Genomic DNA, 27,028 nt, shown 5'->3' with positions numbered 1-27,028 from the left:
TATAGCTGTTAAAGGAATTGGATCAATTATCAACATGATTATCCTTCCAGGAGTTCCCTGGTGGCCTAGCAGTTAGGGACTCTGCAATGTCACTGCTGTGGCTCAGATTTGATCCCTGACCTGGGAACTTCCACATGCCCCAGGTGCAGCCAAAAAAAAATTATTATCCTTCCAAAACAAAAACCTTAAGCCTTGATAGTTTCACTAGTGAATTGTAAACACTCAAGGAAAAAATGAAAAACCAGTTTTAAACAAAACGTGGCAGGAAATAGAAGTCATTTTAAGAAGCCAGAGTAACTCTAATACCAAATTTAAAAGACCCCAAAAATGACCCTCGCCCAGATTATAAACCAATGTCACTATGAATCTTGAACAAAAAGGCAAAATTCCTTTAAATATATTACATAAGAATCCAATAGCATAAAAGAAGAATATATCATCACCAAAAAGAGTTTATCCCCAAAATATAAAAAATGGTTTACCATTGGAAAATCAATGTGTTTTAACACAATGAAGGAGGAAAACCAAACATCATTTCTGGATACGCTGAAAAGGCATCTGACAAAATGCACTAATCATTCATAAAAGTGTTCAGCCGACTAGGACTACAAGGGAAAAGGATATTGACATAAAACCTACTAACATTCGACCTAATGGTGAAAGAGTGAACGGTTTCTCCCTAAGATCAGTAAATAGACAAAGATGTCTTGCATCACTTTTATTTAACTAGAGGTCTGTCATTTTACTGGAGGTCCTGGGCCTTTTAACACAACAAAAAGAAACAAATAAAAGGCACAAACACTCAACAGGAAGAAGTAAACTTGCTGTACTTGATGACATAATGACTCAAGTAGCATGTCCTATTAAATCTAAAAAACCAACTTCTAAGAGTTCCCCTCGTGGAGCAGCAGAAATGAATCTGACTAGGAACCATGAGGTTGCTGGTTCAATCCCTGGCCTCGCTCAGTGGGTTAAAGATTCAGCGTTGCCATGAGCTGTGGTGTAGCTTGCAGACACGGCTCAGATCTGGCATTGCTGCGGCTGTGGCGCAGGTTGGTAGCTCTAGTTCTGATTCGACCCCTAGCCTGGGAACCTCCATATGCCACAGGGGAGGCCCTAAAAAACAAACGACAGCAACAACAACAAAACACCAACTTCTAGAACAAATAAGCAAACTTAGCACATTTGTAAAATGCAGGGTTAATATAAAAAATTAATAGTATTCTTTTAACAACAAAAAACTAGAAAGTAAAACTTAAAATCATGATTCCACTTACAATGCCAAGAAACACAGACACTGAAATTAACCTAACAAAAGACTTCCTTGACCTCTACACTTAGCACTACCAGAACAACGGAGAAAAAGCCGAACTACTAAATGAAGAAGCAGACAAGGCTCATCTTTTGGAACACTCATAGTGTTCAGACGGCAAATCTCCAATGGATCTAGAGAGCAATGCTAACACAATCCTAATTAAAATTCCAGAAGGCTTTTTACTTTTAGTTTTTTAATTTTTTTTATGGGCATACCCTGGGCATATGGAGGTTCCTAAGCCAGGGGTTAAATTGTAGCCATAGCCACAAGTCTACACCATAGCCACAGCAATGCCAGATCTGAACCACATCTGGGACCTATACCACAGCTCACAGCAACGCTAGATCCTTTAACCCACTGATTGAGGCCAGGGATGAAACCTGAATCCTCATGGACACTAGTTGGGTTCTCAACTTGCTGAACCACAATGGGACTCCCCAGCAGGTTCTTTAGAAACTGATAAGCTGATTCTAAACTTTATATCAAAACGCAAAGGGTCTCAACTGGCCAAAGCAATTTTTCTTAAAAAGTTGGAAAACTTACTTTACCTGATTTAAGAATTACTGTAATGCTACACTGATTAATACAGATGGAATTGCATAAAAAAATAAGCACATAAATCAGTGGAACAGAATAGGGAATCAAGAAACAGACACGTATATATATATATGGACAACTGATTTTTTTTAAAGGTGCTAAGGCAATCCAATTGGGAAAGGAAAGTTTTCAACAAAGGGTGTTGGAATAATTGCACATTCAGATGGAAAAAATAAACATATGTAAAAATTAACTAGAAATGAATCATAGACCTAAATGTAAAATCTGAAAAACTAAAATTCCCAGAATAAAACATAAGAAAAAGTCTTTATAATTTGGGGGTAGTCAAAAGATTCTTGGAACAAGAAAGCATGAATTATGCTAAGAGGAAAAAAAGGATAAGTTGCACTTCATCAAAATTAAAAACTTCTGCTCTTCAAAAGACACTATTGTTGCGGGTTCAATCCCTGCCCTTGCTCAGTGGGTTAAGGATCTGGCGTTGCCATCAGCTGTGGTGTAGGTTGCAGACGCGGTTCGGATCCCGAGTTGCTGTGGCTCTGGTGTAGGCCGGCAGCTACAGATCCAATTAGACCCCTAGCCTGGGAACATCCATATGCTGCGGGGGTGGCCCAAGAAATGGCAAAAAGACAAAAAAAAAAAAAAAAAAGAGAGACACTATTAAGTAAATGAAAAGGTAAGCACGGACTCTAAGAAGATATTCATCAACTGCATACGGACAAAGGAGTTATATTCAGAGTTTATAAAGAACTCTTGCAACTCAATAAGAGATACCTTAGAATCTGTACATAGAACTTCCATATGACCCCGCAATCCCACTCTTGGGCATCTATCCGGACAAAACTCTACTTAAAAGAGACATGTGCACCCACATGTTCATTGCAGCACTAGTCACAATAGCCAGGACATGGAAACAACCCAAATGTCCATCAACAGATGATTGGATTCGGAAGATGTGGTATATATACACAATGGAATACTACTCAGCCATAAAAAAGAATGACATAATGCCATTTGCAGCAACATGGATGGAACTAGAGAATCTCATACTGAGTGAAATGAGCCAGAAAGACAAAGACAAATACCATATGATATCACTTATAACTGGAATCTAATATCCAGCACAAAGGAATATCTCCACAAAAAAGAAAATCATGGACTTGGAAAACAGACTTGTGGCTGCCTGATGGGAGAGGGAGAGAGAGAGTGGGAGGGATCAGGAGCTTGGGCTTATCAGACACAACTTAGAATAGATTTACAAGGAGATCCTGCTGAGTAGCATTGAGAACTATGTCTAGATACTCATGTTGCAACAGAACAAAGGGTGGGGAAAAAAATTGTAAATGTAATGTATACATGTAAGGATAACTTGGTCCCCTTGATGTACAGTGGGAAAATAAAATAATTTAAAAAATAATAATAGAAAAATAATGAGACAAACAACCCACTTTACAATCAGAAAACAGACTTCATCCTAAGATACCAGGATGGCCAGTGCACAAAGGAAAAGACACTCAACCTCATTAGGCATCAGGGACATGCAATTCGAAACCACAGTGAGATACCGTCACTTGCCCACCCTATAAAGCATTACCAAGGATACAGGGTAACTGAAGGTCTCCCCCACGGCCCTCGGAAATGTAAAATGGCACAGCCCCTCTGCCAGAGTCTTTGTTTCTAAGTTAAGCAGACTCTACCACACCACCCAGCTATTCCACTCCTAAGTTATCGCCCCAGAGAAATCTAAACTTAGTCCCTTCAAAGACCTCTTCACTAATGTTCCCAAACTGGAAGTAAGCCCAAAGTCCATTAAGAGGTGGATAAACACCGTGTGGTATACTCAGAACATGGACGACAAAAGCATGAACAAAAAAAAGCGCTAATATATGATTCAACTGAGATAAATTCTAGAAAATGCAAACTAATTTATAGTGGCAGAACCTAGATCAGTGATTGCTAGGGGCTGGAACAGACGATATGGATTGGAAAGGGACACAGGGAAATTTTGGAAGGAATGGCTATGTTTGGTATCTTGTATGCTGGTTTCATGGGTATGCCCATATGTCAAAATTCACCCAATTGTACACTTTAAATCTTTTCAGCGAACCACAGGTCAATTATACTTCAATAAGGCAGTTTCTTAAAAAGCTCTCAAATGCAGTTTCCCCTCTGGTTCATAAATGAATATATTTCAAAAGATCAGGACTCATCTGTGGTCATTGAGTTGGGGGGGGGGAGTAGCGTCAAGTTGAAAGGAATGTGTCAAGTTTAACAACAAAACACAGTTAATACTGGTCAGAAGAGGATGTGTGTGTGCACTTGTAAAAACATACCATTTCCAAAAGAAGTAGTTCTTCTCTCTCTTTCTCTTGATCCAACAAATCTTTTTCATAAAACTTTTTCTGAAACTAAGTTTAAAGTTTAAATGAAATTGTGAAACATCAATGATGAGTCTCTGCCAAGTTTTAAACATTCCTTTCAACGCAATGTAAGGAGAGTGTACTTACAGCATCCATAGACATCTCCATTCTGTCCAACTCTAACACGGTCTGTAAAGAAAATGTTTTCAATTATTCAACAGTAATTAAATCAACTTACCCTTTCTCAAAAAAGACTCCTTTTCCAAAGGGAAGGTCAAAGAAAAGACTTCTGGACTATGTGAAAGGCTTGGAGTTCCTGGGGTGGCTCAGCGGTAATGAACCCGACTAGCACCCATGAGGATGTGAGTTCGATCCCCAGTGGGTTAAGGATCCGGCACTGCCCTGAGCTGTGGTGTAGGTCTCAGACGTGGCTTGGCTTCCATGTTGCTGGGGCTGTGGCGTAGGCTGGCGGCTGCACCTCTGATTCGACCCCTCACCTGGGAACTTCCATTTGCCGCAGGTGTGGCCCTAAAGAGACAAATAAATAAGTAAATAAATAAATAAAGTATTTTACTATACTGCTGTCCTATTAAGCAAAAATAGCGAAGCTATGACCAGGAGGACTCTCTCAGTGCAAGCAAGGCAGACGTTGTGGCAGAGGGATACGTACTCTTTTCACGATAGCCAGAACATCTTTATCTTTCTCTTGACAGAGGAGTTTTCTCACACACATTTCTAACTGCTGAAGTAGATGCTTATCCGCAGGGATCTTCAGAGTGGATTTCACTTTGGGCAACAGGCAGCAGAGCTTCATTCTGCAATAAATTAAATCGTATTAACTGCCGAGTGAATTTAATAACTAAGAATAATAGTCACACGAGGTTGAAAGAAAATTCCAGTGCTCCATAGCCTGAACAAATGTTTACGGGGTGCCTACTGGGAGGCATTCACTATCCCCAGTGCTGAGATACCACAGTTAACAAAGCCAACAAAACGCTCTGCCCTCGTGGAGCTTACATGCTAGCACATGGGTGGGAGACAGAATAAATAAACAAAATGTCTGTCAAACAGTGGTAAGTGCTCTGGAGAAAAACAGAGCAGGGAGAGAAGACGAGGGAGTACCAGGGGGAGGGCTGCCCGTTTAATACAGGTGAGTAGAGAGGCTTCCAGGGAAGCTATCATTGAAAAGATGACAGTTAAGCAAAGACTTAAAGGAAGCTGGGACTGAGCCATGTGAGTATCTAGAAAAGACCATTACAGTAAAGAGTAAATGCCATACCGGGGAGCTGCCTTAGAAGTTGCCCCAGGAGTTCCCGTTGTGGCTCAGTGGTTAACGAATCCGACTAGGAACCATGAGGTTGTGGGTTCGATCCTTGGCCTTGCTCAGCGGGTTAAGGATCCGGCGTTGTCGTGAGCTGTGGTGTAGGTTGCAGACGCAGTTCAGATCCCTCATAACTGTGGCTCTGGCATAGGCCGACAGCAACAGCTCTGATTAGACCCCGAGAACCTCCATATGCCGTGGGAGCGGCCCTAGAAAAAGGCAAAAAGCCAAAAAAAAAAAAAAAAAGAAGTTACCCCAAATTAACAAGCTGGCCAACTGGCTAGGAGAGCGTGAAATCAGGATTAGCTGGAGCCTCAAAGTGGAAACAAGTGGGTCCATCCAGGGCCTTGTAGGCAATGGTTTGGAGACTGGCTTTTATTTTGAGAGCAACGAGAAGCCATGGCGGGTTTTGCATAGCAGAGTGAAATGATCTGACTTAACATTTTGAAAGTATCATCTGGGAGTTCCCATGTGGCTCTGTGGGTTAAGGACCCAATGTTGTCTCTGTGAGGATGTGGGTTCAATCCATGGCCTTGCTCGGTGGGTTAAGGATCCCACGTTGCTGCAAGCTACAGCATAGTCAAAGATGAGCCTCAGATCCAGTGTTGCCGTGGCTGTGGCATAGGTCACAGCTGCAGCTCTGATTCACCCCCTAGCCTGGGAACTTCCATATGCTGAAGGTGTGGCCCTAAAAAGAAAAAAAAATATATCATCTGGCTGCTATATTGAGATTAGACCATAGGTTGTCAAGGACAAAAGGGACACAAGGAAGGCTCTTTTAGTAATTCAGGCAAGAGATGATAGTGGCTCAAACCAGGGGGGCAGCAGTTGAGGTGATGAGAAGTGGTTTGATTCTGAATATATTTGACAAGCAGCAGGATGTGCTGTTGGAGGTGGAGTGAGAGAAAGGAAGTCAGGGCTCTGAGTTGAGCAAGCGGCAAGATGAAACAGCTATGTACGGAGATGAGAAGACTGCAGAAGAAGCAAGTGCAAATGAGGAGGATGAGGGTTAAGGGGACACACGAAGTCCGGGGAAATACTGGGGCAGCTGGCTCAATGAGTCTCTGTCCGGAGTGGACGCCCACACTGGAGATTTACAATCAGGAATCTCCAGCACACAGATGACATGGAAGCCACGAGCCTGGAGAGATCAGCAGGCAGTAAGTGCAGTTTGAAAAGAAGAGGTAAAAGGAAAGCGCCACCCCAGCCCACAGGGAAGCAACAAGCAGACTGAAGCGAGGAAATCCAGCAAAGTATAAAAAAGCCAACCAACCAAAAAAATAACCTTCCTAGGAAGAGGTGGTACAGGAAACGTTCTGCTTTGCTAAGCTAAAAGTCTACCGCTTTGCCAAGAATGGTTGCCTAATTTGGGGCTGCTGTATTCATTCATCCATCCATCCATCCAAGTGCTCTCCAGATAATACCTTTTCATTTCCATGCCAATAACTAAGTCCCATTCCTGGGGTTCCCAAGACGCTTTCTCAGCTGAGCCTTTCCCTGAGGATTCTTCAGATACAATTAAAATTCGCTTTTTATTTCAACTGAAAAGGCAAAAGCAGCTCCTCTTCTAGAATCTTCCTCTCTGTATATAGCAATACTGGCCTCAAACTTATTCAGCATCACCATGATTACTGCCAAGTGTGGTGATGCTTTCTCTAATTAAAGGGTCCCAACTTCCCCGAAGAGAACTGTTTTCATTTCTGGCAGCTGAAGAGAAGGTTTCTTTGAATACCAATAGTCTTTTTCTAGCCTTGGCTTTGTCTAGACTCAGTGAATTTAAATTTTATTTATTTTATTTATTTATATATTTATTTATTTGATCTTCTGTCCTTTTAGGGCCACACCATGGCATATGGAGGTTCTGCCGGCCTACGCCAGAGCCACAGCAACACCAGATCTGAGCCACATTTGTGACCTACACCACAGGTCACAGCAACGCCAGATCCTTAACCCACTAAGCGACACCAGGGATCGAACTCGCCACCTCATGGTTCCTAGTCAGATTCGTTTCCGCTGCGCCACAACAGGAACTCCGAATTTAACTTTTAAACATTCACTTAAGGAAAAACAAAAACAATCAACAGTCTATGTACATTTCATTCATTATAACTCAAGGCAGATCTAGAAAACATAACATTCAGCAGAAGCCACGGAAGCCTCAGTAGTGATTTATGTCTACGAGGATCCCGGGTCCAGGCGACTATGAATTAGGTAGCAAGAATATTGATGCAGAAAGGTTTTTGAGGGTCGAATTGGAGCTGCAGCTGCTGGCCTACATCACAGCTACTGCAACACAGTTTCTGAGCCACAGCTGTGACCTACACCACAGCTTGTGGCAACACCGGATCCTTAACACCCTGAGAGAGGCCAGGGATAAAACCCGCATCCTCACAGACACTGAGTCAGGTTCTTGGCCCACAGAGCCACAATGGGAACTGCTGGGCAAAGACTTTTGTATTCAAAAGCCAGCTAGGATATGGTGTTGCTGGACCCATTTGTTTGGCTGGCAGCTGCCCAGGTAAGAGAGTGAGAACCAAGACAGATTGCTATATGATCATCTCTTACTCAGAAAAACCACCGAAATTCACAGAGCAATCGCCATCTTCTTCTGGTTTTGAATTGACAGTCTGCCTTCTCCTAGAGTCAGTGCTATGCTCTCAGTCACACAGACTTGAGGAGAGGTGATCTCACTTCCTTTCAAACAATTTTTGTGAACTGCTTGATAAGTGATAATTCATCGCTTTAGAAACTGATTTTCTAGAAGCACAACTTCAATTTGCAAAATGCTAACAATGTGGGAAGTTCTAAAGAATTATATATAGGGTCTTTCGATTTACTTCAAATCACTTGCAATTTGCTTTAAATGTCAAGCCGAGGAAACCTCAGCTCTCATTTATATAGCACCAGTTCAGATGCACAAAATGTTAGAGCCAATGCAGTGGCACCGTCTGTATTTCCTCACCCTAAAAATCCAAAATCAAAACCAAAAATCAGCAAGCTCTTGATGAGTTCCCCTTAAATAATGCTCACAACATTCTTAGGCTGAGCTTTTCAACATCTTTTAATGATGCTTTTTGGTATATTTCCTCTCAGCGGTCACACTATCAGTCTATACTTTTTGCCTGGCCGATTCTTCTTGTTAAAAGGTATTAAATGAGAGTTCCCGCTGTGGCTCAGTGGGTTAAAAGCCCAACACAGTGTCTGTGAGGACCAAGGTTCCAATCCCTGGCCTCGCTCAGTGGGTTAAGGATCTGGTGTTGCCACAAGGTGTGGCTTGGGTTACAGAGGCAACTCAAGTCTGGTGTTGCCCTGGCTGTGGTGCAGGCCTCAGCTACAAGTCCGATGGGACCCCTAGCCTGGGAACTTCCATATGCCACAGGTGTGGCTGTAAAAAGAAAAAAACTTAAATGGTTACTTATTCACTACAATGCACCTCAGTTGTTTATAAAAGATGCACATGTCACACAGCATGGAACTAGCATGAAGCTGGGCTGCCCTGTGAAAACTCGGCTGGTTGCCCTGTTCAGGAAATCTTCGCCAACTGACTGACTGTGCCTCCCACGGATCTGAGTTCCTCAAGTTCGGAGCAGGGGCATAGAGCACAAACACAGAAATCTAACGGCTGAGAGTTGAAAACTCTGCAACTCAGGATGTGAGTGTGCTTCAGGTCACGAATAGTACAAAACGGTTAACACGGTTAAAGTTCATGTTATGGATGTTTTACCACAATTTAAAAAAATTAATATGCATATTTGGGGGGAACAAAAAGGCAAAATATATGTATTCTTTTCTTCAACTTCTAAGCAAGCCATTTTCGGGCCTGTTTCATCTAACTTCATAGTTAATTAATCAGCTCCAATGAACATTTACTGGATTTTGAAAATGTGACACAGCTGAACAAAGGAAAAAGGCGAGAAAAAGATTTGGAAGCAGCTCTACTTCTCTGAATAAATGGACAGGTCTTCCCCAAGCCAACTTCGAGCTATTTTTTTTCTTTAGTCTCAGAAGATAGCTAATTTAATCAAACCCATTCGATCTTCTCTTGATGCCAATATGTGTATCCAAGTGGCCAGAGAAGCCTGCCAGTCTGGCTGTGATCACGGCTCTGCCAACCCAATAAACTAAAGACCCGAGACAGTGTTCAAGGGTGACTCTTCAGAATTCCTATTGTGGCTCAGTGGTAACGAAGCCGACTAATATCCATGAGGACTTGGGTTCAATCCCTGGCCCCTCCAGTGGGTTAAGGATCTGGTATTGCTGTGAGCTGCAGTGTAGGTCTCAGACTCGGCTCAGATCTGGTGTTGCTGTAGCTGTGGTGTAGGCCGGCAGCTGCAGCTCCAATTCAGCCCCTAGCCTGGAAACCTCCATATGCCTCAGGTGTGGCCCTAAAAAAAAAAAAAAAAAGGACAAAAAAAAAAACAAACAAAAAAAAGGTCACTCTTACAAGTCCTCCTGAGGCTCAGTTAAGACTACCAAGAATTTCAAAACAAGTATAAATTCTTTACTCAGATTAAGAAAACACTTCTGTATATATTCATTATAGTAGATACATAAAATATACAATTTAATCACATTATTTTCTTGGATTGGTACCATACCTCACATTTGCTACTGGATCATGTGTCAGTTCAATAGCAGGTAGAAAGAAATATTTACAGAAAAATGATTTGGAAAAGATCTCTATAATAAATTCACAGGTATCCAAAAATCGGAGTCTATTCCAATAACTTTTTCCTTGGCCCAGTTCTAGAAACAACAATAAAATTATAAGTTTAATTTTCCCTACACGAAATTACATGTGACAGAATCACAAAGTTCATGATAAATTAATACCCACAATTTGTTCAGCAAAAACAAGAGATAAGGGAAAAAAAAATCTTATGGCCCCATTTTTGTAGATCCCCAAATTAATGGCACCTTAAACAACAGAAAAAATATTAAATATTGCATTCAATTCCATAAGCATTTATTAAGTATTGAATGAATACATCTACTGTTTTTGATTACCCACTATGTACTTTATACATAGTTATCTCATTAAATCTGGAAAATAAATCCAATGGGATGAGCATATATGAATTCCTCCCAAATGATAAGGATACTGAGATTCAGAGAGGTTAAAGTCACGGAGCTAGAAAGGACAGAGCTCAAATTCAAATACAGGTCTACGTGACTTCAAAATCTTTGACCAGTGAAATTGCTGTTTTCCTCCTCTTCCTCTTGTTCCCTTAAAAATGCTTTGACGTCAAGTCATACGTCAACACAGTATTCCTGAAAATAATTCATGTCAATATATAAAGGATACTTTTTTTCTCCCTTACTACACAAATGTTCAAAAGCAAAATCCTTTAACACAATCTCCACTCAAAATAAAACATTCTAAAAATGTGAGGTCCTACCACTGAAAAATGAAAATTAAAATACAGTAAAAAAAAAAAAGGAAAGATTAAAATATACTAAGCATAATTTCTCTTAAATGGAAATTTATGTACTCTAATTTTTGAAAAGCAATGATCCATGATTAAAATGGTAGGCTCCTATAAATCAGAAAATCCCATTACCTGTCTGTGCTGAACAGCAAAATTTACTAAAAGCATTAAGACACTATGGTGAAAACAAGTCCATAATAATTAATAAATTCACTAAGTATATACAGATGTGCACCGCTATTTGTATAGGTAACACTTTAACAAAAGGTTTGTCTCAGTTTTATACCACAGCAAATTAAATTTGCTTTTGTTAACTGATAATTTTTAAGACATTATAAACCACCTAGGCTAACACGATTCACGTTTGTGTGTAAGATCAAGTCTATTCAAGGGGGAAAAAAACCCACAATCTGTAATATTTAAAATAGGAATATAAACAAATTATGAGAATCACAGATATTTACTTGTATTTTAATTCTGAACTGTATTCATCAGGATAGAAACTAGGCTTTCAGCAGTTAAGTGTACATATTTTAATTTCTCAAGTGTAGAAAGTCACAAAAAGCATTCAGTAGTTATGACTCTCATTCATCACAGATCTGATCCTAGCAAAGATTTCTAGAACAAAGCAAAAAATTAGCCTACAGAACCCAGGCACAAACACACTCTAGATAATTACCAACATCAGCCTAATTATTCACGGCAAAATGGTACCTAAGTCCGACCTAACTGAGGCCAACCAGTTCATTTTTCTAAACGAGAGACAGTGATTACTTACGTTCGATTAATTTTTGAATGACTTCATGTCTCTGTTCTTGTTTACGATTATAACGGAGAAAAATGCATAGAGTTCGTGAAGCTGCCTTTTGCACAGGTAAGACATTCTTGAAAAAAATAAGAGAGGTAATTAAGCCAGCCTAATAGCATATATTCTGAATAATTTGGCCCCACCCATCAATTTTAAGTTATTGGCTAAAAGTCAATGCAGTGTTGTCTGCCTCTCAGATGACTGTGGAAGCATCTTGATGATTTAATGTTATTATCACCCAGGCAAATCAACCCATCTATTACACTACAGAGTTAATATAACTTGGCATGGTTATTTCCAAATCATCCAGATTTGACTATATTTTGACTCTCATTTCCTTGCCACTTCATCTTCAGTGATATTCTCCCCAAATCACCTCGGCCGCCTCTGGACCTTGTCATTCACTTATTCAACAAACATGTGCTAGAATGTGCGCTGTGTCAGGTACATCACCAAAAATCTGCCATTTCTAAAATACAAACTCAGAGATCCCACAAGCAGGTATACTTCAGATCCCTCTGGCTTGGTTCTGTCTCTTCCACCTCAATGCCTTTCACTGAGATCCCTGGTCTGTGACACAGGTAAAGCTTAGAATCCAAGGGACATCATGCCAATTACTCTTATCAGTGGTTTTAACTCCTTCGTCCTTTGAATTTCTGACATACCCCTGGACAGAACTTAAATCTAAATGAATTCAACCATCCATCTTGTCTAGATTTGCATTCAAACTATGTATTAGAGAAAAATCTCTCAGTTGGGTACATTGCATCCAGTGTAAATTCATGTCCACCATCCTGACGTATATATAAATATTATAATATTCAATTCTTAAAGATTCAGACTATTACAGTAGGCTTCCTTGAAATTCAAGTAGAAAAACTATACACTGCTGAGAGAGTATTGCCTGCTACCTCCTCTCATATTTCATACACACCATGTCCATTCTATTGGGTACCATTCTGTGTGGTGTTTTTAACTTGTTGAATGCAAAAAAAATTTTTTAAAAGAATACTATAAATTAGAACAGAACATTTAAGAAATGTACATAAACAGAAACACCCCTGGAATTAAGGAAAATGAATTTTAGATAAATGAACTAAATGAGAGGATGTTACTCTTTTCTTTCATTTTGTGTATACTAATGGAATGTCAAATGCATAAACACTAGTCAGTCATATGAAAATATGCAGACTCTGTACCTCAGTATAAGGTATCTCTTGGCCCAAAAATCAAAAATAAGTTAAAGCCAGCTTAAAGAAGTAATGGCAATTTGAGCACATGAATAATGACTGCAATTGATTAAAACATTATGTAATATAACAAGATAAGCCAAAAAAACAGAGACAAAATCAAGAATAAAATTCATTTGGCACCAATGGAAGCAGCTAAGGCACCAACTCCTAGCTCTGAAAATTGATAATTAGAGGGAAAGCAGTAAGACTTTATCCTCTCTTTTCATGAGGAAATATATTTTAGGGTAATCCAATTACCCACATACATGGGGAAAAAAAGCATCTTTCCTCAGAAGAAGGCCATCAAAAATGTAGAGGAAATGGAGTTCCCATCATGGCTCAGCGGTTAACAAACCCAACTAGGAACCACGAGGTTTTGGGTTCAATCCCTGGCCTCGCTCAGTGGGTTAAGGATCCGGTGTTGCCGTGAGCGGTGGTGTAGGTTGCAGACACAGCTCAGATCCTGTGTTGCTGTGGCTGTGGTGTAGGCCAGTGGCTGTAGCTCTGATTCGACCCCTAGCCTGGGAACCTCCATATGCCATAGGTGCAGCCCTAAAAAGAAAAAAAAAAGTAGAGGAAATGACAGAAGTTTAAAAATGAGTCCTTTGCAAGTTCTAATGTAAGAACTGATTCAGGCAGGGGTCATCGATGGATTCAAAGACTGACGCGTACAAGGCTGGTGGGAAGCTGCGTATTCAGAGTGTTAAGCGTCAGCTTCGGATTACAATGCGGATCACAAGGAGAAAACACAACTTCTCAGGGGACTGACAGAGTTGTCCCCACCTGCACAACCCCCCTTAGCTCCCTTATGGAAGGACAGCCATCCCGATGTGATTTAACACAAAACACCCAGCAGTGCTTATTAAGGATTCTTGCCAAAAATGTTGAGCCTGAAACCCAGCGAGCTCTTATCAATGGCCAGCTTAGAAGAAATATGGAGAGCAGATAAACAAGTTAATTCCTGAAGCCATTCTACAGGACACCTGATTAAGTCTCTTCCACAACTCAATGGCATGAAAAGTAGGAAGGAGAGGGAGAAGAGGAAATGTGCTCTGGATTAAGAGAGAATTCAGAGATGGAACAAACAAAGGTGACGTGTAGACCTCAGCTGGATGCTATAGATGCTGCATGGAAAAAAACCAATGTCACACACATTTGGGGGCTATTTGGTAAATCTGATTATGAACTTTAAATGACATTAAAGAATAACTGTCCATTTTGTCAAGCATAATAATTGTATCATGATTACACAGGACAATGACCTTTTTCAGAGATGAATATTGAAATGGGTGGAGATAAAATATACCTGTAATTTAAACTTTTCAACACAATGAAATAGTAAAAAAGCATGGCAAAATGTTAACGACTGTTAGATCGAGGTGATAAATTTAACACCTAGATTTAACACCTGGATGTAATCGAAGTGTGAGAGTTCCTTAGAGTTGTTTCTCTGCCTTTCTGTAACTTAAAATTTTTTTCATAACAGCAGTGGGGGGAAAAAAAGTTAGTTTACGTCATTCTTCTACTCAAAACCTTCCAAAGACGTCCCCTGTGACATGGAATACAATCTGCATTCTCCTCGTGGCCTTCACGCATCTGCGTGCTGTGGCCCAGTCACCCCTCCAGCCGCATCTCTAACAAGCTCCGCACTGGCTTCTTTGCTGGTCCTCACACCACCAAGCACACCTGCATCCTGCCTCTGCATTCCCTCCTCCCTCTGCCGGACCACCTGCCCTTCAGCCCTCCAGGTGCTCCCTCCCTTACTTGGTCCAAGCTCTGCACAGAGCACACCTGGCCAGAGAGGGCTTTTTCCTGACCACTATATCCACAACACCATCCTACCCCCCAACTCTTTCTTCCCTCTATGCTGCTCTTTAGTTCTTTCTTTTACTTTTCAACCCTGATGTACTATAAATGCATGTGTGTGTTTGTTGTCTGTCTCCTAATAGAATTCAAAGTTCCGGAGTTCCCGTAGTGGCGCAGTGGTTAACGAATCCGACTAGGAACCATGAGGTTGCGGGTTCGGTCCTGCCTTGCTCAGTGGTTAACGATCCAGCGTTGCGTGAGCTGTGTGTAGGTTGCAGACGTGGCTCGGATCCGCGTTGCTGTGGCTCTGCGTAGGCCGTGCTACAGCTCCGATTGACCCTAGCCTGGAACTCCATATGCCGTGGAGCGCCAAAATAGCAACAATAACAACAACAACCACCAAAAAGACAAAAGACAAAAAAAAAAGAATTCAAAGTTCCATGAGAACTGGTCCTTTATCTCTTCCACTGATTACTATGTTCTCTGCATCCAGAATAGCACTTGGCATCTAGTTAAGTGCTCAATAAGTTTTGTTAAATGAATGACTGAATGAATATTATGACCTTCAGATACGAGACTGAAAACATAAATCTTTTTTCCAGAGAATATCGAAACAGGATACATGTTTTTTGATGATGGAAAACGTGCTATAGCAAATCATGTGTGTCCTTTTAAGTGTGGGACAGCCTCCTTGTAAAAGAAAACATGAAGCAGGAGGTCCCCTCTTGGCTCAGCGGAAATGAATCTGACTAGCATCCATGAGGATGCAGGTTCCATCCCTGGCCTTGCTCAGTAGGTTAAGGATCCGGTGTTGCTGTGGCTCTGGTATAGGCCAGTGGCTACTGTTCCGATTCAACCCCTAGTCTGGGAAAGTCATATGCCTCCAGTGTGGCCCTAAAAAGACAAAAAAAGAAAAGAAAGAAAAAAGAAAACAAAGCAAATCTCTCAGCCTTAAAAGTATTTTGTTCACACTGTGGTGTAAACCATTTCTCTTTCCTAATAAGAAAGGCTAAAAATATGGAATAATTATGCATTCTTAGCTTTCTAAACACAAAGATGCCTACTAAGTAATTAGCTTGAGGCAAACAATTAAGATAAAATTTCATAGCACTTATCACCACCACTTACTCTATTAATTCCATTTTCCTATTTATCACTTCCCACACCACCACCACTTTAAAGCCAAGGTCCATTAGAGTAGGATTCTGTCTCGTGTATTCCTACATCCCCAGCTCTTAGGACAGTGCCTGACACACAGCAGACACTCAAATAACCAACTGCTGAGTAAAATAAGAAATTCTACTTTCACGTGAAAATTTTTATGTGGTACAGTCACGCGTTATCCTCTGTTAAGAAAGTTATTTTTGTCAATACTATTTTAAGATTATTTCATCTATAAAATAACTTCCAAGCCCCAGGCTTTGCTTTGATGCATGAAACAAACTTCATGAAGAGGTGTTAATTCATAAGATAGGTGCTTTTTCTTTTTTTTAAAGTTGTCACACCTGTAATGTCATTTTTTCTCCTTTTAATCTTTGAAGCTAAAACTGATTTTGAGTTTTTGAGATGGATCGTATATTTCATTATTAATAGTCGCTAAAACACACACATTATGCAGAACTCTTATATTTCAAAAAATGGTAGCAGGATGCCATATTCAGTGTACAGTGAAGTGCAGGTTAAACAATCCTCTGGAAATTTTTATGAAAAAAGTAGACAACTGACTCTATGGGGACATTTGAGTACAAGTCTTTTCTCCCCACCCCCCTGCTTTTGATTTTAATTTTGAGGTTATCCATAGTTGGGCATTCACATTTTTGTATAACTTTTCTGTTACCAGCTACTGTTTAGGAACGATACTAAACCAAACTAACATTAAGGGGCTTGAAGGGATACCCCTAAGGCAAAAGGGCCTCGCTGAGCCATGACCATGAAATGTGCACATCAGAACAGAAGGCACCCTGCACTTGAGATCACTGCCTCCCGCCCATCTCTCCCCCGCACTGAAGCGTGTTGACACCCTCCCTGTGCACCTCTCCCTCCCCGCCTCCAGGTGGAAGCTGATCAGAAGGAGCAGCAAAGCTAACACTCCTCCAAGGCAGAAGGGCATGAACGGAGTTCGTTGCTGTACTTCAAGACAGTGGAGAATTTGCTTAATTCCAAAACAGTTCAAGAGAAAAATCAGATAAAAGGTATTGGGCTCACATTTGTCATCATGATTGTGAACATTCTCTGCAAGAAACGATAATAAATCTGATCACTTGATATGACGTGTGGGAGACAGGCATATTTCTGGAGCAGCTTCTCATGAGTTCTCCACTTCAAAGAGGCTGCAGCTCGCTGCTCAGCTGCTGTGAGAGCCGGAATCAAGTCAGGCAGGGATGATAACTGAAGACGAAAACACATCAAGAGAATCCAAGATAATTAAGTAAGTCAGCTGCAGCACTCAGCCAGACTCTTCACTCTTAAACACACTGGCGAGGGAAAAGCTCTTGCTCATTTCTGAACTTAGGAGGCATCTCAGTTGTAACAGGGAGGTAATCGTTTAGTGAAATCAAATACTTTAAAAAAAAAACAACCTACAGGTAAAATTTGTGATTACTGGAAACAAAATTTTGAAGGAGACTGGGAGTCACAATCCCTCTAATTAAAGTAAACTTTGCTATTTCACTGTCAGCAAACTTGGACCTTCTCAATTCCTAACTTTTTGTCCTCATGGGTTGCTGCTCTTGGAATAAGAATTAATGCTAATAAAAATGGAAAAATAATGAGAATAAACCCGAGGGACAATAAGTAATGATTGTGGTCATTAACGTGAGAAAAATAGAGGAAATTCAAGCTGTTCAAACTCCAATAGACATTTACCAACCACCTTTTACTATGTACTAAGCACGATCTTAAATGGTTTTCATACCATTCTTTCCACTGATTTCTCACAACAACTCTGTAAAGTAAGGTAACCATATGACATCCAGAAACTTTTTTGATAGATAGGATTTACCTTATTTTCTTGAACACTGCTTTCTCCACCAGTGGACATAAGTTCCAGAATTTCTGGAAGATGATCTATGAGAGCATCTAGTACCTTTTAATAGAGATATTGATTACCCTTCTTGTGATGGCTATGTTTCCCTAATCTTAGATCAATTAACTAACTTTACATGTCAATTTCTACAGAGAAGTAGTGTTATTTACCAAACGGCATTTTGGGGGTTTCTGTTTTCTTGCTCTATCATCTTCTTGCTGGAAAGTCTTAGAAACATACTACCCTTGATCAAACCACCTTTGAAAGGAGATTAGTGTGTCTGCCTCTTGATATTATTCAAAGAGTGTCAAACAACAACCTCAAAAATGCCTCCCAACTTTTGAAAAGCAGTTGAAGTCAGATGACACCCTCAATGATGTCTAATGTTGAAGCGTTGAGATTTGGCAAGTGAGTAGGCATTTAGGTAAACATGATATACTAAAAATAGCATCAAAATTAAGTATTTCAGGAGTTCCCGTCGTGGCGCAGTGGTTAATGAATCCAACTTGGAACCCTGCCCTTGCTCAGTGGGTTAACGATCCGGCGTTGCCGTGAGCTGTGGTGTAGGTTGCAGATGCGGCTTGGATCCCGTGTTGCTGTGGCTCTGGTATAGGCCGGCGGCTACAGCTCCCATTAGACCCCTAGCCTGGGAACCTCCATATGCCACGGGAGCGGCCCAAGAAATGGCAAAAAGACAAAAAAAAAAAATTAAGTATTTCAGGAGTTCCCATTGTGACCCAGCATGTCAAGAACCTGATATAGCATCTGTGAGGACGTGGGTTTATCCGTGGCCTCACTCAGTGGGTTAAGGACCTGGCGTTGCTGCAAGCTATGGTGTAGGTCTCAGATGCAGCTCGGATCTGGCGTTGCTGTGGGTGTGGGTTAGGCCTGCAGCTGCAACTTCAATTCAACCCCTGGCCTAGGAACTTTCCAGTTCAAAGCCTCCAGAAACATACTTCCCGAACAATGCTAAAAGAAATAAAAACACATAAAATATGATATATGATTAAAATTGTGTAAAATTTTAAAAAACTTTATATAGAAAAGATAGAAAATGAAAAAATATAAAAATATAAACAGTGATTAGAACTAAAGGCACTCTTTTGTGTGTCTACTTTTTGGCATTTCTAAAATTTTCCTTAACAAATATATAAATATATGTTAAACCTAGTATTTAAAAAATATCTTCCCTATTTCCAGTCTATGATAAAGTGGTACATTGATTTCAAGCTTCTGGGGCTAGTCAGCTCTTAGAGTTCATGCAATTCCCCCCCAAAAAAAAAGAAAGAAAGAAAAAAAGGAAAATGGCACTGATATATTCAGACATAACATAAAAGAAGTAAAAGCCAGAGTAAGAAGATATTACCTCCAGTGATTCATCTTGTAATAATGTTATTAGTTCTTTATGTATTAAATATACTCCAGAATTCAGAAGTTTAGACACCTAAAATACAGCAATAAAGTCTCTCAGAGTTGAGACTACTAGACATATGAAGGTTATAATAACGATGAAAAAAATAATCTCTATTAAATTTTCTTCTAAGATAAGATTTGGTTACAACATAATGTAAAATTCGATTTCTAGAAGAATAACCAGCTTTTTAGTCTGCTTCCTGACATGTTGGGGTCTGTGGACACAGAGGGTGGGAAGAGTGCAGAGGGCGGGAGTCGGGGGGCGGTTAGCCAGTCATCACTTTCCTATCACAAGCGATAATAAGCCCATGGATGCCTCTAATTCATATTTTAAAGTCTTAGAGCAGCCACCGGAGTCTTATAAAGAAGCCCAGCCACATAAGCATTCATCCCAGTGCAGAGCTCCAGAGAGGGCAAGTTCTACGGCAGGCCAGCAGCCACACAGGGATAGAGAAAACTCCCAAGCAAGCAAAACATCTAAGACTTCTCCCATCAAGGACTTCAAGGAGCAAGAGAGGAGTGGGGAGGGTCCAGCCTAATCCAGCTCCTTTGTGAACTGTTTTTTGTGAACTGTTTATTGTCTTTGTTTGTTTTGTGTCCTCCAGATAAGCAATGGTAACGAATATACAATGGTACATTCACCAGTTACTTTAAATACATATATATATTTTTTTACATACTGAGTTTCTGAGTAAGGTTTATTTGAAAAAGGGGGTCCTAAGGTAAATAAGGTATTTTAAAAACCTTTGTTCTACAGGATTGTTTTGACTTGAAAGTATTTTCACAATATATTTTTTTTTCTAAAAAAAAAAAAAAGAATAAACTCAGAATATACTAAAGTAAGTATCAGAATCTACCAATAACCCTGGGACATTTAAATCAACCAGTGTATTTTCATTATTTAAAAGGACAAACCTAACCTAACCATTCATTTACGGAGTAAAGTATCATTTTAACCTACCTACATGGTAGGATAATACGTAAGAATACATAAGAATACAGAAACTAGCCATGCAGAAAATAGCTAGATTGATGATTTCCAAACTCATTTCTATTAGTGAAATATTTTTGTATACATATTTCAATATGTTTATTTCTATGGTGCTAACATATTATGTCCAATATAAAACATAACAATAAAAGGACGAGATAAAAATGACCACAAATAGAAACTCATATTGCATAAATATTGCTTTCTCATACTCTATCTCGTGCAACCAGCTCTGGCGACCACTGGTCTAGACAAATACAAGCATGCATGGTAACCAAGCCTAAATGCCTGCTCAATACATAAAGGAGAGACGCAGTTCACTCAGCCAGCCAGTGTCCTCTGGCCTCTCCTCCTCCAAAAGCACATTCTTATACATATATTTACAAAGGTGACGTAACTGTTCAACCCTGAATTATTTTAATTAATTATACCATTTAAAGGGACTATTTCCAAGATTTTGCACAATGAATAATGTCATTTCACTCGCACCAGAAAAAATGTTATTCAAAAGAAGCAAAGACTATCAGCCAACAGCCAAAAGTGTCTTAAGCAACATTTCTAATGCTGCTAACCTAACAGTGCTGTGATGTAGGAACACAGCACAGGGAAGGGGATGAAATATTCTTACTGAGAATAAGAATATTTAACATACCTTATAAAGGAAGGAAATATTTTATTAAGCCACTTAGATATTTTTATGTGACAGTCTTGAAGTTGACAAGTTATAGTTCATACATGTTGACTGCAATTACAGCATACATGTTGACTGCAATTACAGCATACATGTAACTTAACTGCAATCACTCAAGAAACAGGCCCCGAATTTCAGCCTCGGGAGTTAAAAAGTTAATTACATTCATCATAAAATTTAAATTCACTTTTGCTCTCACACTATGGACAGTTGTAACAGCTGAATCGAAAGGCTATGCTCGTGATCCGTTTGCTGTAAAAACTGTAAATTTAAATAAACAATCTCCCTCTCAATTTTCCATTTGTTTCAAGTTCCTAAGTTTAGGTGCAAAGTTAAATATAAACATGATAAAGCATATTAAAACTTGTTTTACGTCCAAATCTGCAACAACAGCCACATCCACACCATGTCTGGCTTAGTAGAGATATACTGAATGAATTAATACATGATAAATGAATATAATCCATGTAAATGAATTCTGAAAACATTCTAAACAGAATGATGGGAATGATTTTAAATTTAGGACTAGAATATGAAAGAGATATGGAGCCTATATCTTTTAACCTGTAAACAGAAATGAACGAAACATCAAAAAACCATCTTCTATACATAGGTAGACATAACAACAACTAACAACAAATGTAAAGTGGTATCACTTTTTCAGACTTACTTCATAAAAGCAAATAGCGATAGTGTATCTGACTGGTACTTCGGGGTCGTGGCAAAGGCAGAAGAATGTAGAATAGAGTTCCATGTGGAAGTTTTTAGGATCCACAAAAACAATCATGGCCTGGGCAAGTGGCAGGGAGATGAGAGGAAGGAGAGGAAAACATGCATCAATACCTAATAGCATCATCGTTTCACTTAAACTGAAACCATGTCCTCTGAATAATTTAGTTAGAAATCATATCCAGAAGATTCAAGGGCATGCATAAATTCCAATGTATACCTAGAGATTCATACAAATTATACCAACATTTACTCAGCACCTACGGAGTAGGTACACCAGATATAATGCCAAGTACTAAGTGTCAAATATTTTTAATGCTATCTATTCACATATTTCTAAGTTATAATCAAAATGTTTATCCAATACAAATATATACTTTATTACCGGAAAGTTATAAGCACAGTTCTTCCGTACTGAAATATATTTCTTCTCCTGCTCTAAGATTTGGGGTGAAATCTGGTTTTCATTGTGTCCATTTTCTTGTTGCAAACCCAATGTACAAAGTTTCTTATAAAACTCCAAAAATCTCAAGTGTTGATCTGGAGTGAAAATTCCTAAAATAAATGTAAAACCTTTGTTCAACATTTCAATTGAAAATAAAAATTAAAAAGAGAGAAAGCAAAGTGCAATAAAAACATAATTGGAAACAAAATTTAAATAAATGGTTAGAAATTATAAATAAAAGCAACACTGAAGAAAGTATTGTGAAGAAATTTAACAGGTCTTCAGCCTCATTTTTCATTTTAATTTCAATAGTATAAACAATGCCACACAAGAATTAGGCCTGTATTAGTTTCTGTATCATGAACCACAGTATGTACCACTAACAAGTTACTACGTAATAATATAGGGCCATTACTGCTATTTACTTATGGTAAATATTCTAAAGTTGCCTACAAAAAAGACATGCACTTATGGTCTACAGAAAAGGAGCTTAAAAACTGAATCTGAAAGATGGCAAAGTAAACTCAAAATATTTTTTGTCTTTTTTTTTTTGCCTTTTCACGGGCTGCTCCTGTGGCATATGGAGGTTCCCAGGCTAGGGGTTTAACCTGATCTGTAGCCACCAGAGCCACAGCAACGTGGGATCCAAGCCGAGTCTGCGACCTACACCACACCTCACAGCAACGTCAGATCCTTAACCCACTGAGCAAGGCCAGGGACCAAAGCTACAACCTCATGGTTCCTAGTCAGATTCGTTAACCACTGACGGGAACTTCTCAAAATATTTTTGATGGAAAAAAATTTTTTGATCAATGGACTAGTTCCATATTCATATACTCTCTTAGGGAACTAGGAACTCATCAGGTATTGCACCACTTTTTTTTGTTGTTGTTTTGTTTTGTTTTGTTTTTCTAGGGCCACACCCACAGCATATGGAGGTTCCCAGGCTAGGGGTCTAATCGGAGCTGTAGCCATGGGCCTACACCACAGTCATAGCAACACCGGATCCTTAACCCACTAAGTGAGGCCAGGGATCGAACCCGCAAACCTCATGGTTCCTAGTCGGATTCATTAACCAGTGAGCCATGATGGGAACTCCACGTATTGCACTACTTCTTTTCAACAGCCTAAAAAAGTCTAACAATCCACATAAAAATGTTTTACTATGCTAAGTTGTTACATAATTAATGCTTGCATTATTTTAGTAAGTTAGAAACTGAGTAATATGTTCAAAATGCCAAGAGTTACAGGTACTATTTTATTTTCTAAGCTTAACTACTCATGATATGCTAATTATTCAACAAATAATAAGGACATACTTATTATGCACCAATAGTTAATACACATCACTTTTGTTATCATATACAAACTAATACATACACAAAATATTCAGAAATGTAAAGGGCTATGCCTACCTCACTCTGTCATTATTTGTTCATATAAGTTCTACTAGTGAAAAAGTCATTTCTGTGTTCAAAATCATGCTATTAAAATTCTAGAATCTCTTTTAAGATTTTACACACTTAAAGGGTAGGTTTTACAACTGAAAAGCTGAAGTTTAGTGGCTAAGATTAAAAAAGGGGAGAAATTATCTATAATCTTGAAATTCTTAGGATATACCATACCATACAGCCCATGGCACAGTTTTCCCAAATGGAAAGATAAGGAAATAAGAATTGATTCATCTGCTTTGAAAGATTTTTCGCAAAATGATTTCACCAAGGGAAGTATAGTTTGACTTCTGTCATCTGGAAAACAAAGAACAAAATATACTTTGGATCCAGTTGCCAACACTACATGTGTGGAAATTAATGCACATACAAAAATTCCAGAGAGAAAAATTACTGTGTTCGTCTGAGAGTAACAGAAAATACATCTGAAAACAATGATGATGGAGGAATGACATAAAGAAGAGGTGAGAGGAGCGTGCAGGCTGAGGGCTCTGGACCTGACACAATGGGCTACAGGGAACAGCCTATAAAGAGCGACGATAAATTAAAAAGCTGGAATGGATGAGGTTTTGAGTCTGAATAAGTGTGAGAAGGCTAACACTACTCATGTCAACAGGAATTCTCTTTTGCATACATGCTGCATTTTATCACTTCATTTTTGATTGATGTTAAGTTAGTTATATGACATTCTGTATAATGAACTTCTTCACGTTTATTTCTTAGATGACTCTTCTTTAAAAAGTGAATCGATTCTCTGAGTATACCTGCTTAGGTCATAAGTTTCTGACATTAACAATATTTAAGTTTTGATTCCAAATACTCCCTGAATTTCCCACACTTGTCTTAAACTTTCAGAAATGAACTGCTGCCTTACTAAGGGTCTGACCATACAAAGCACAATCCTGTGACAGGCTTACTGGTATTATTATTATTACTATTAATATTATCATCAGCTTTCAGTACTATCATCTATTTTTGCTAAATAACATTCATTTGACATTTATTGGCTTTCTCAGCAAACAAGCATTATATGAGTAACACAGGTGGAAAGACGAACAATAAGTAGTCTCTGAACTTGAGAAACTCAGACCAGCAAAGAAGTCAAACATAAAAAATATCATAAGACAATGTGATCACTATTTTTAATAACTGGTATAAGGCAGAAGTCTGCAAACTATTTTTGCAAATATTCTAGGCTTTGTAGTTTATCTGTGGCAAGTACTCAATGCTGTCACTTTGGCACAAAACAGCTAGAGACAATACATAAAAAAATGGGCATGGCTGTGTCCCAACAAGCTCTATTTACAAGAACAAGCGGCCATGGGATTTGACCCACAGGCCACAGTTCACCAACCCCTGGGATAAAGGGATTTAGAAAGATGTCATTTATCAGATATTGCTATTTTACCCCTCCAGTTCATCAAATGGCCTAAATTATTCTTCTGTAACAACTCTACGTTGTAACTGTCCGCACTGCAATAATCTCTTAGAGGATCTCCTCGTTCAGTTAGAACACTGTTAATTCAAGTCAGTGTCATCATACAATCACATAATAGTGTTTTGCATTTGAGTACTTGACATTTGCCCTTCCAAATGTCATCCTATCAAAATGGTTAAGTTGCACTGATAAACCAACATCCAGCATTAGGCAAGAATCTAGTCACACACTCAGGACAGCAATTAATTGTCTTTGTCGTTTGATTTGTACATTAAAAAACACCTCCTTACCCAATCCCACCCAAATACCACATCCCAGATTTCTCTCCCATGGCCATGAGGTCTAGCATTAAAATACTGAGAGGAAACGAATTTAGACATTGCTTTAGTCAATTAGTTGAACAAGTTAAAAGCTAATCACAAACCAACCCAAATTCTCAGCCCTACACACTAGTCAGTTAAATGCTGATGCGAGCAAGAGAGGGGTATGGAATATGCAGCAACTCCAGGTGCCATGAGGGTAAAAGTGGCAACAGAGAAGTCACCAAAAGAGAAAAGACCACAACGACAGGGAGAGAAGGGAAGCCCAACATTCATCATGAAAATGAACAGAAGAAATTCCATCCTGCAGCTACCCGCACTCTGGACAGTGATACAAAACATGGAAAAACAGTGCTTTCACAAGCAAAGCTGTGTCCACATGAAGATTTACCTGTATCAAATATGTCGAGCAGATTAACCAAAGTTTCAAAAGCTGCCAGCCGTACACTGCTGCCTTCATCCCTAGAAAGTTCTATTAATTCAGGGAGCACCACACTTTTTGTAAGTTCTGTCCTGCACAATAAGCAACAGAGGACAATAAATCAATAAATCTTTAGCAAGAACTTACTAAGAACAAGCCACTGAACTAAGTGCTGCAGAAAATAGGAAAGGTCATAAAGATATGGCTCCTGTTTCCCAGAAGCTTGCAATCTGGCTGGGAGAGCACGGGAATACAAGCATAAGAAACATCAACAGTAAAACTGCATAATTACTCACACAACTTACGCTACTGGCTCAACATATACTCACTGAGTGAATCTATTTCTCTGACAACTAACGCAGTTGAGCAATGAGGTTGAATATATATTTATTAGCCACTATATTTCCTCTTTATGAAATGTATGTTCATTTCCTTCGCCCTTTTTTCATATAATGAAAGTTTCAGGGAACTAAGGCATCATGGTGGACCTATACATATGATACAAATATTTTCCCTTTTTCATCAGTTCCTCTCAGCAAACTGAACCGTAGGTGAGTAGTTTTTTTAGGAAGCTCTATACCGCCTAAACAAATGCATTTAGGAGAATATCTTTCTCTTGTCTCATAAGTGAATTCTGCCCCAACCAGAAGTATATGGAGTTTAGGCTTAAGGACAGCCAGTTTCTGTGATCTTTGTAGGAATTCAGTTTTATCAGTCTGGATGCCAGTAATTACAATCTAACCCTTTCGCCATGTCAGAAGGGGATATAATGCAGGGTCAGGAATAATATGATGAATGAAATGGGCGAGCTTGCCCAGATAGCCATCCAGGAATTCTGGGGTCTGGCTGTGTGGTACAAACCCGCCCAGGTGCTGGCTGTGATTTGGGATCATCTGATGGTAGCTGTCTGCTCCAGTTAAAATACTGACAAAGATCCCGGGTTCTATGGTCAGCCAGGACAGCAAAAACAATTCAAGGAGACTTCCCATTTGTTTGTGTCTTTCCACTGGCCTCTTCTAGGGAGACTGGGTCTGAAGAAATACTGCAACCTACTCATCCCCATCTCTCTTTGCACAAGATGAAGTTGTCCCCAGTGTTCTTGCTCAGCCCTCCCTTACATGTTCCCCCTTCAACAACAGGCTTCCAAGCGGACAAAAGACAAAAATGGGGCAGAGGACAAGAACCAACCATCAATCCCATTATATGTGAATTCTACAACTACCTCTGACAAAGACAATCATAGGTCTGCCTTCTGTCCCTATTAGTTTGTATTTATCA

General features: G+C 39.4%; 1 protein-coding gene across 8 annotated transcripts in view; it reads right to left on the bottom strand.

The window, feature by feature from the left end:
• Positions 1-27,028, bottom strand: part of PPP4R4 (protein phosphatase 4 regulatory subunit 4) — a 110,776-nt gene that overhangs the window by 13,056 nt on the left and 70,692 nt on the right. For 7 of the 8 annotated variants that reach the window (XM_021099655.1, XM_021099657.1, XM_021099658.1 and 4 more), the window contains 12 exons: positions 25,721-25,842; positions 23,746-23,868; positions 22,061-22,230; positions 21,617-21,736; positions 19,218-19,295; positions 17,828-17,911; positions 17,032-17,214; positions 11,759-11,864; positions 10,150-10,297; positions 4,901-5,045; positions 4,378-4,419; positions 4,204-4,278 (listed from right to left, as the gene is read on the bottom strand). In XM_021099655.1, coding sequence (XP_020955314.1) covers positions 4,204-4,278; positions 4,378-4,419; positions 4,901-5,045; positions 10,150-10,297; positions 11,759-11,864; positions 17,032-17,214; positions 17,828-17,911; positions 19,218-19,295; positions 21,617-21,736; positions 22,061-22,230; positions 23,746-23,868; positions 25,721-25,842 — 1,396 coding nt within the window. The remainder of the gene's footprint in view (positions 1-4,203; positions 4,279-4,377; positions 4,420-4,900; positions 5,046-10,149; positions 10,298-11,758; positions 11,865-17,031; positions 17,215-17,827; positions 17,912-19,217; positions 19,296-21,616; positions 21,737-22,060; positions 22,231-23,745; positions 23,869-25,720; positions 25,843-27,028) is intronic. The other variant, XM_021099656.1, reaches the window with a different exon arrangement.

The sequence above is a fragment of the Sus scrofa genome, chromosome 7, assembly GCF_000003025.6.
Source record: "Sus scrofa isolate TJ Tabasco breed Duroc chromosome 7, Sscrofa11.1, whole genome shotgun sequence".
NCBI lineage: Eukaryota > Metazoa > Chordata > Mammalia > Artiodactyla > Suidae > Sus > Sus scrofa.
The sequence above is the reverse complement of the archived record's forward strand: the minus strand, read 5'-3'. Positions and strand labels throughout refer to the sequence as shown.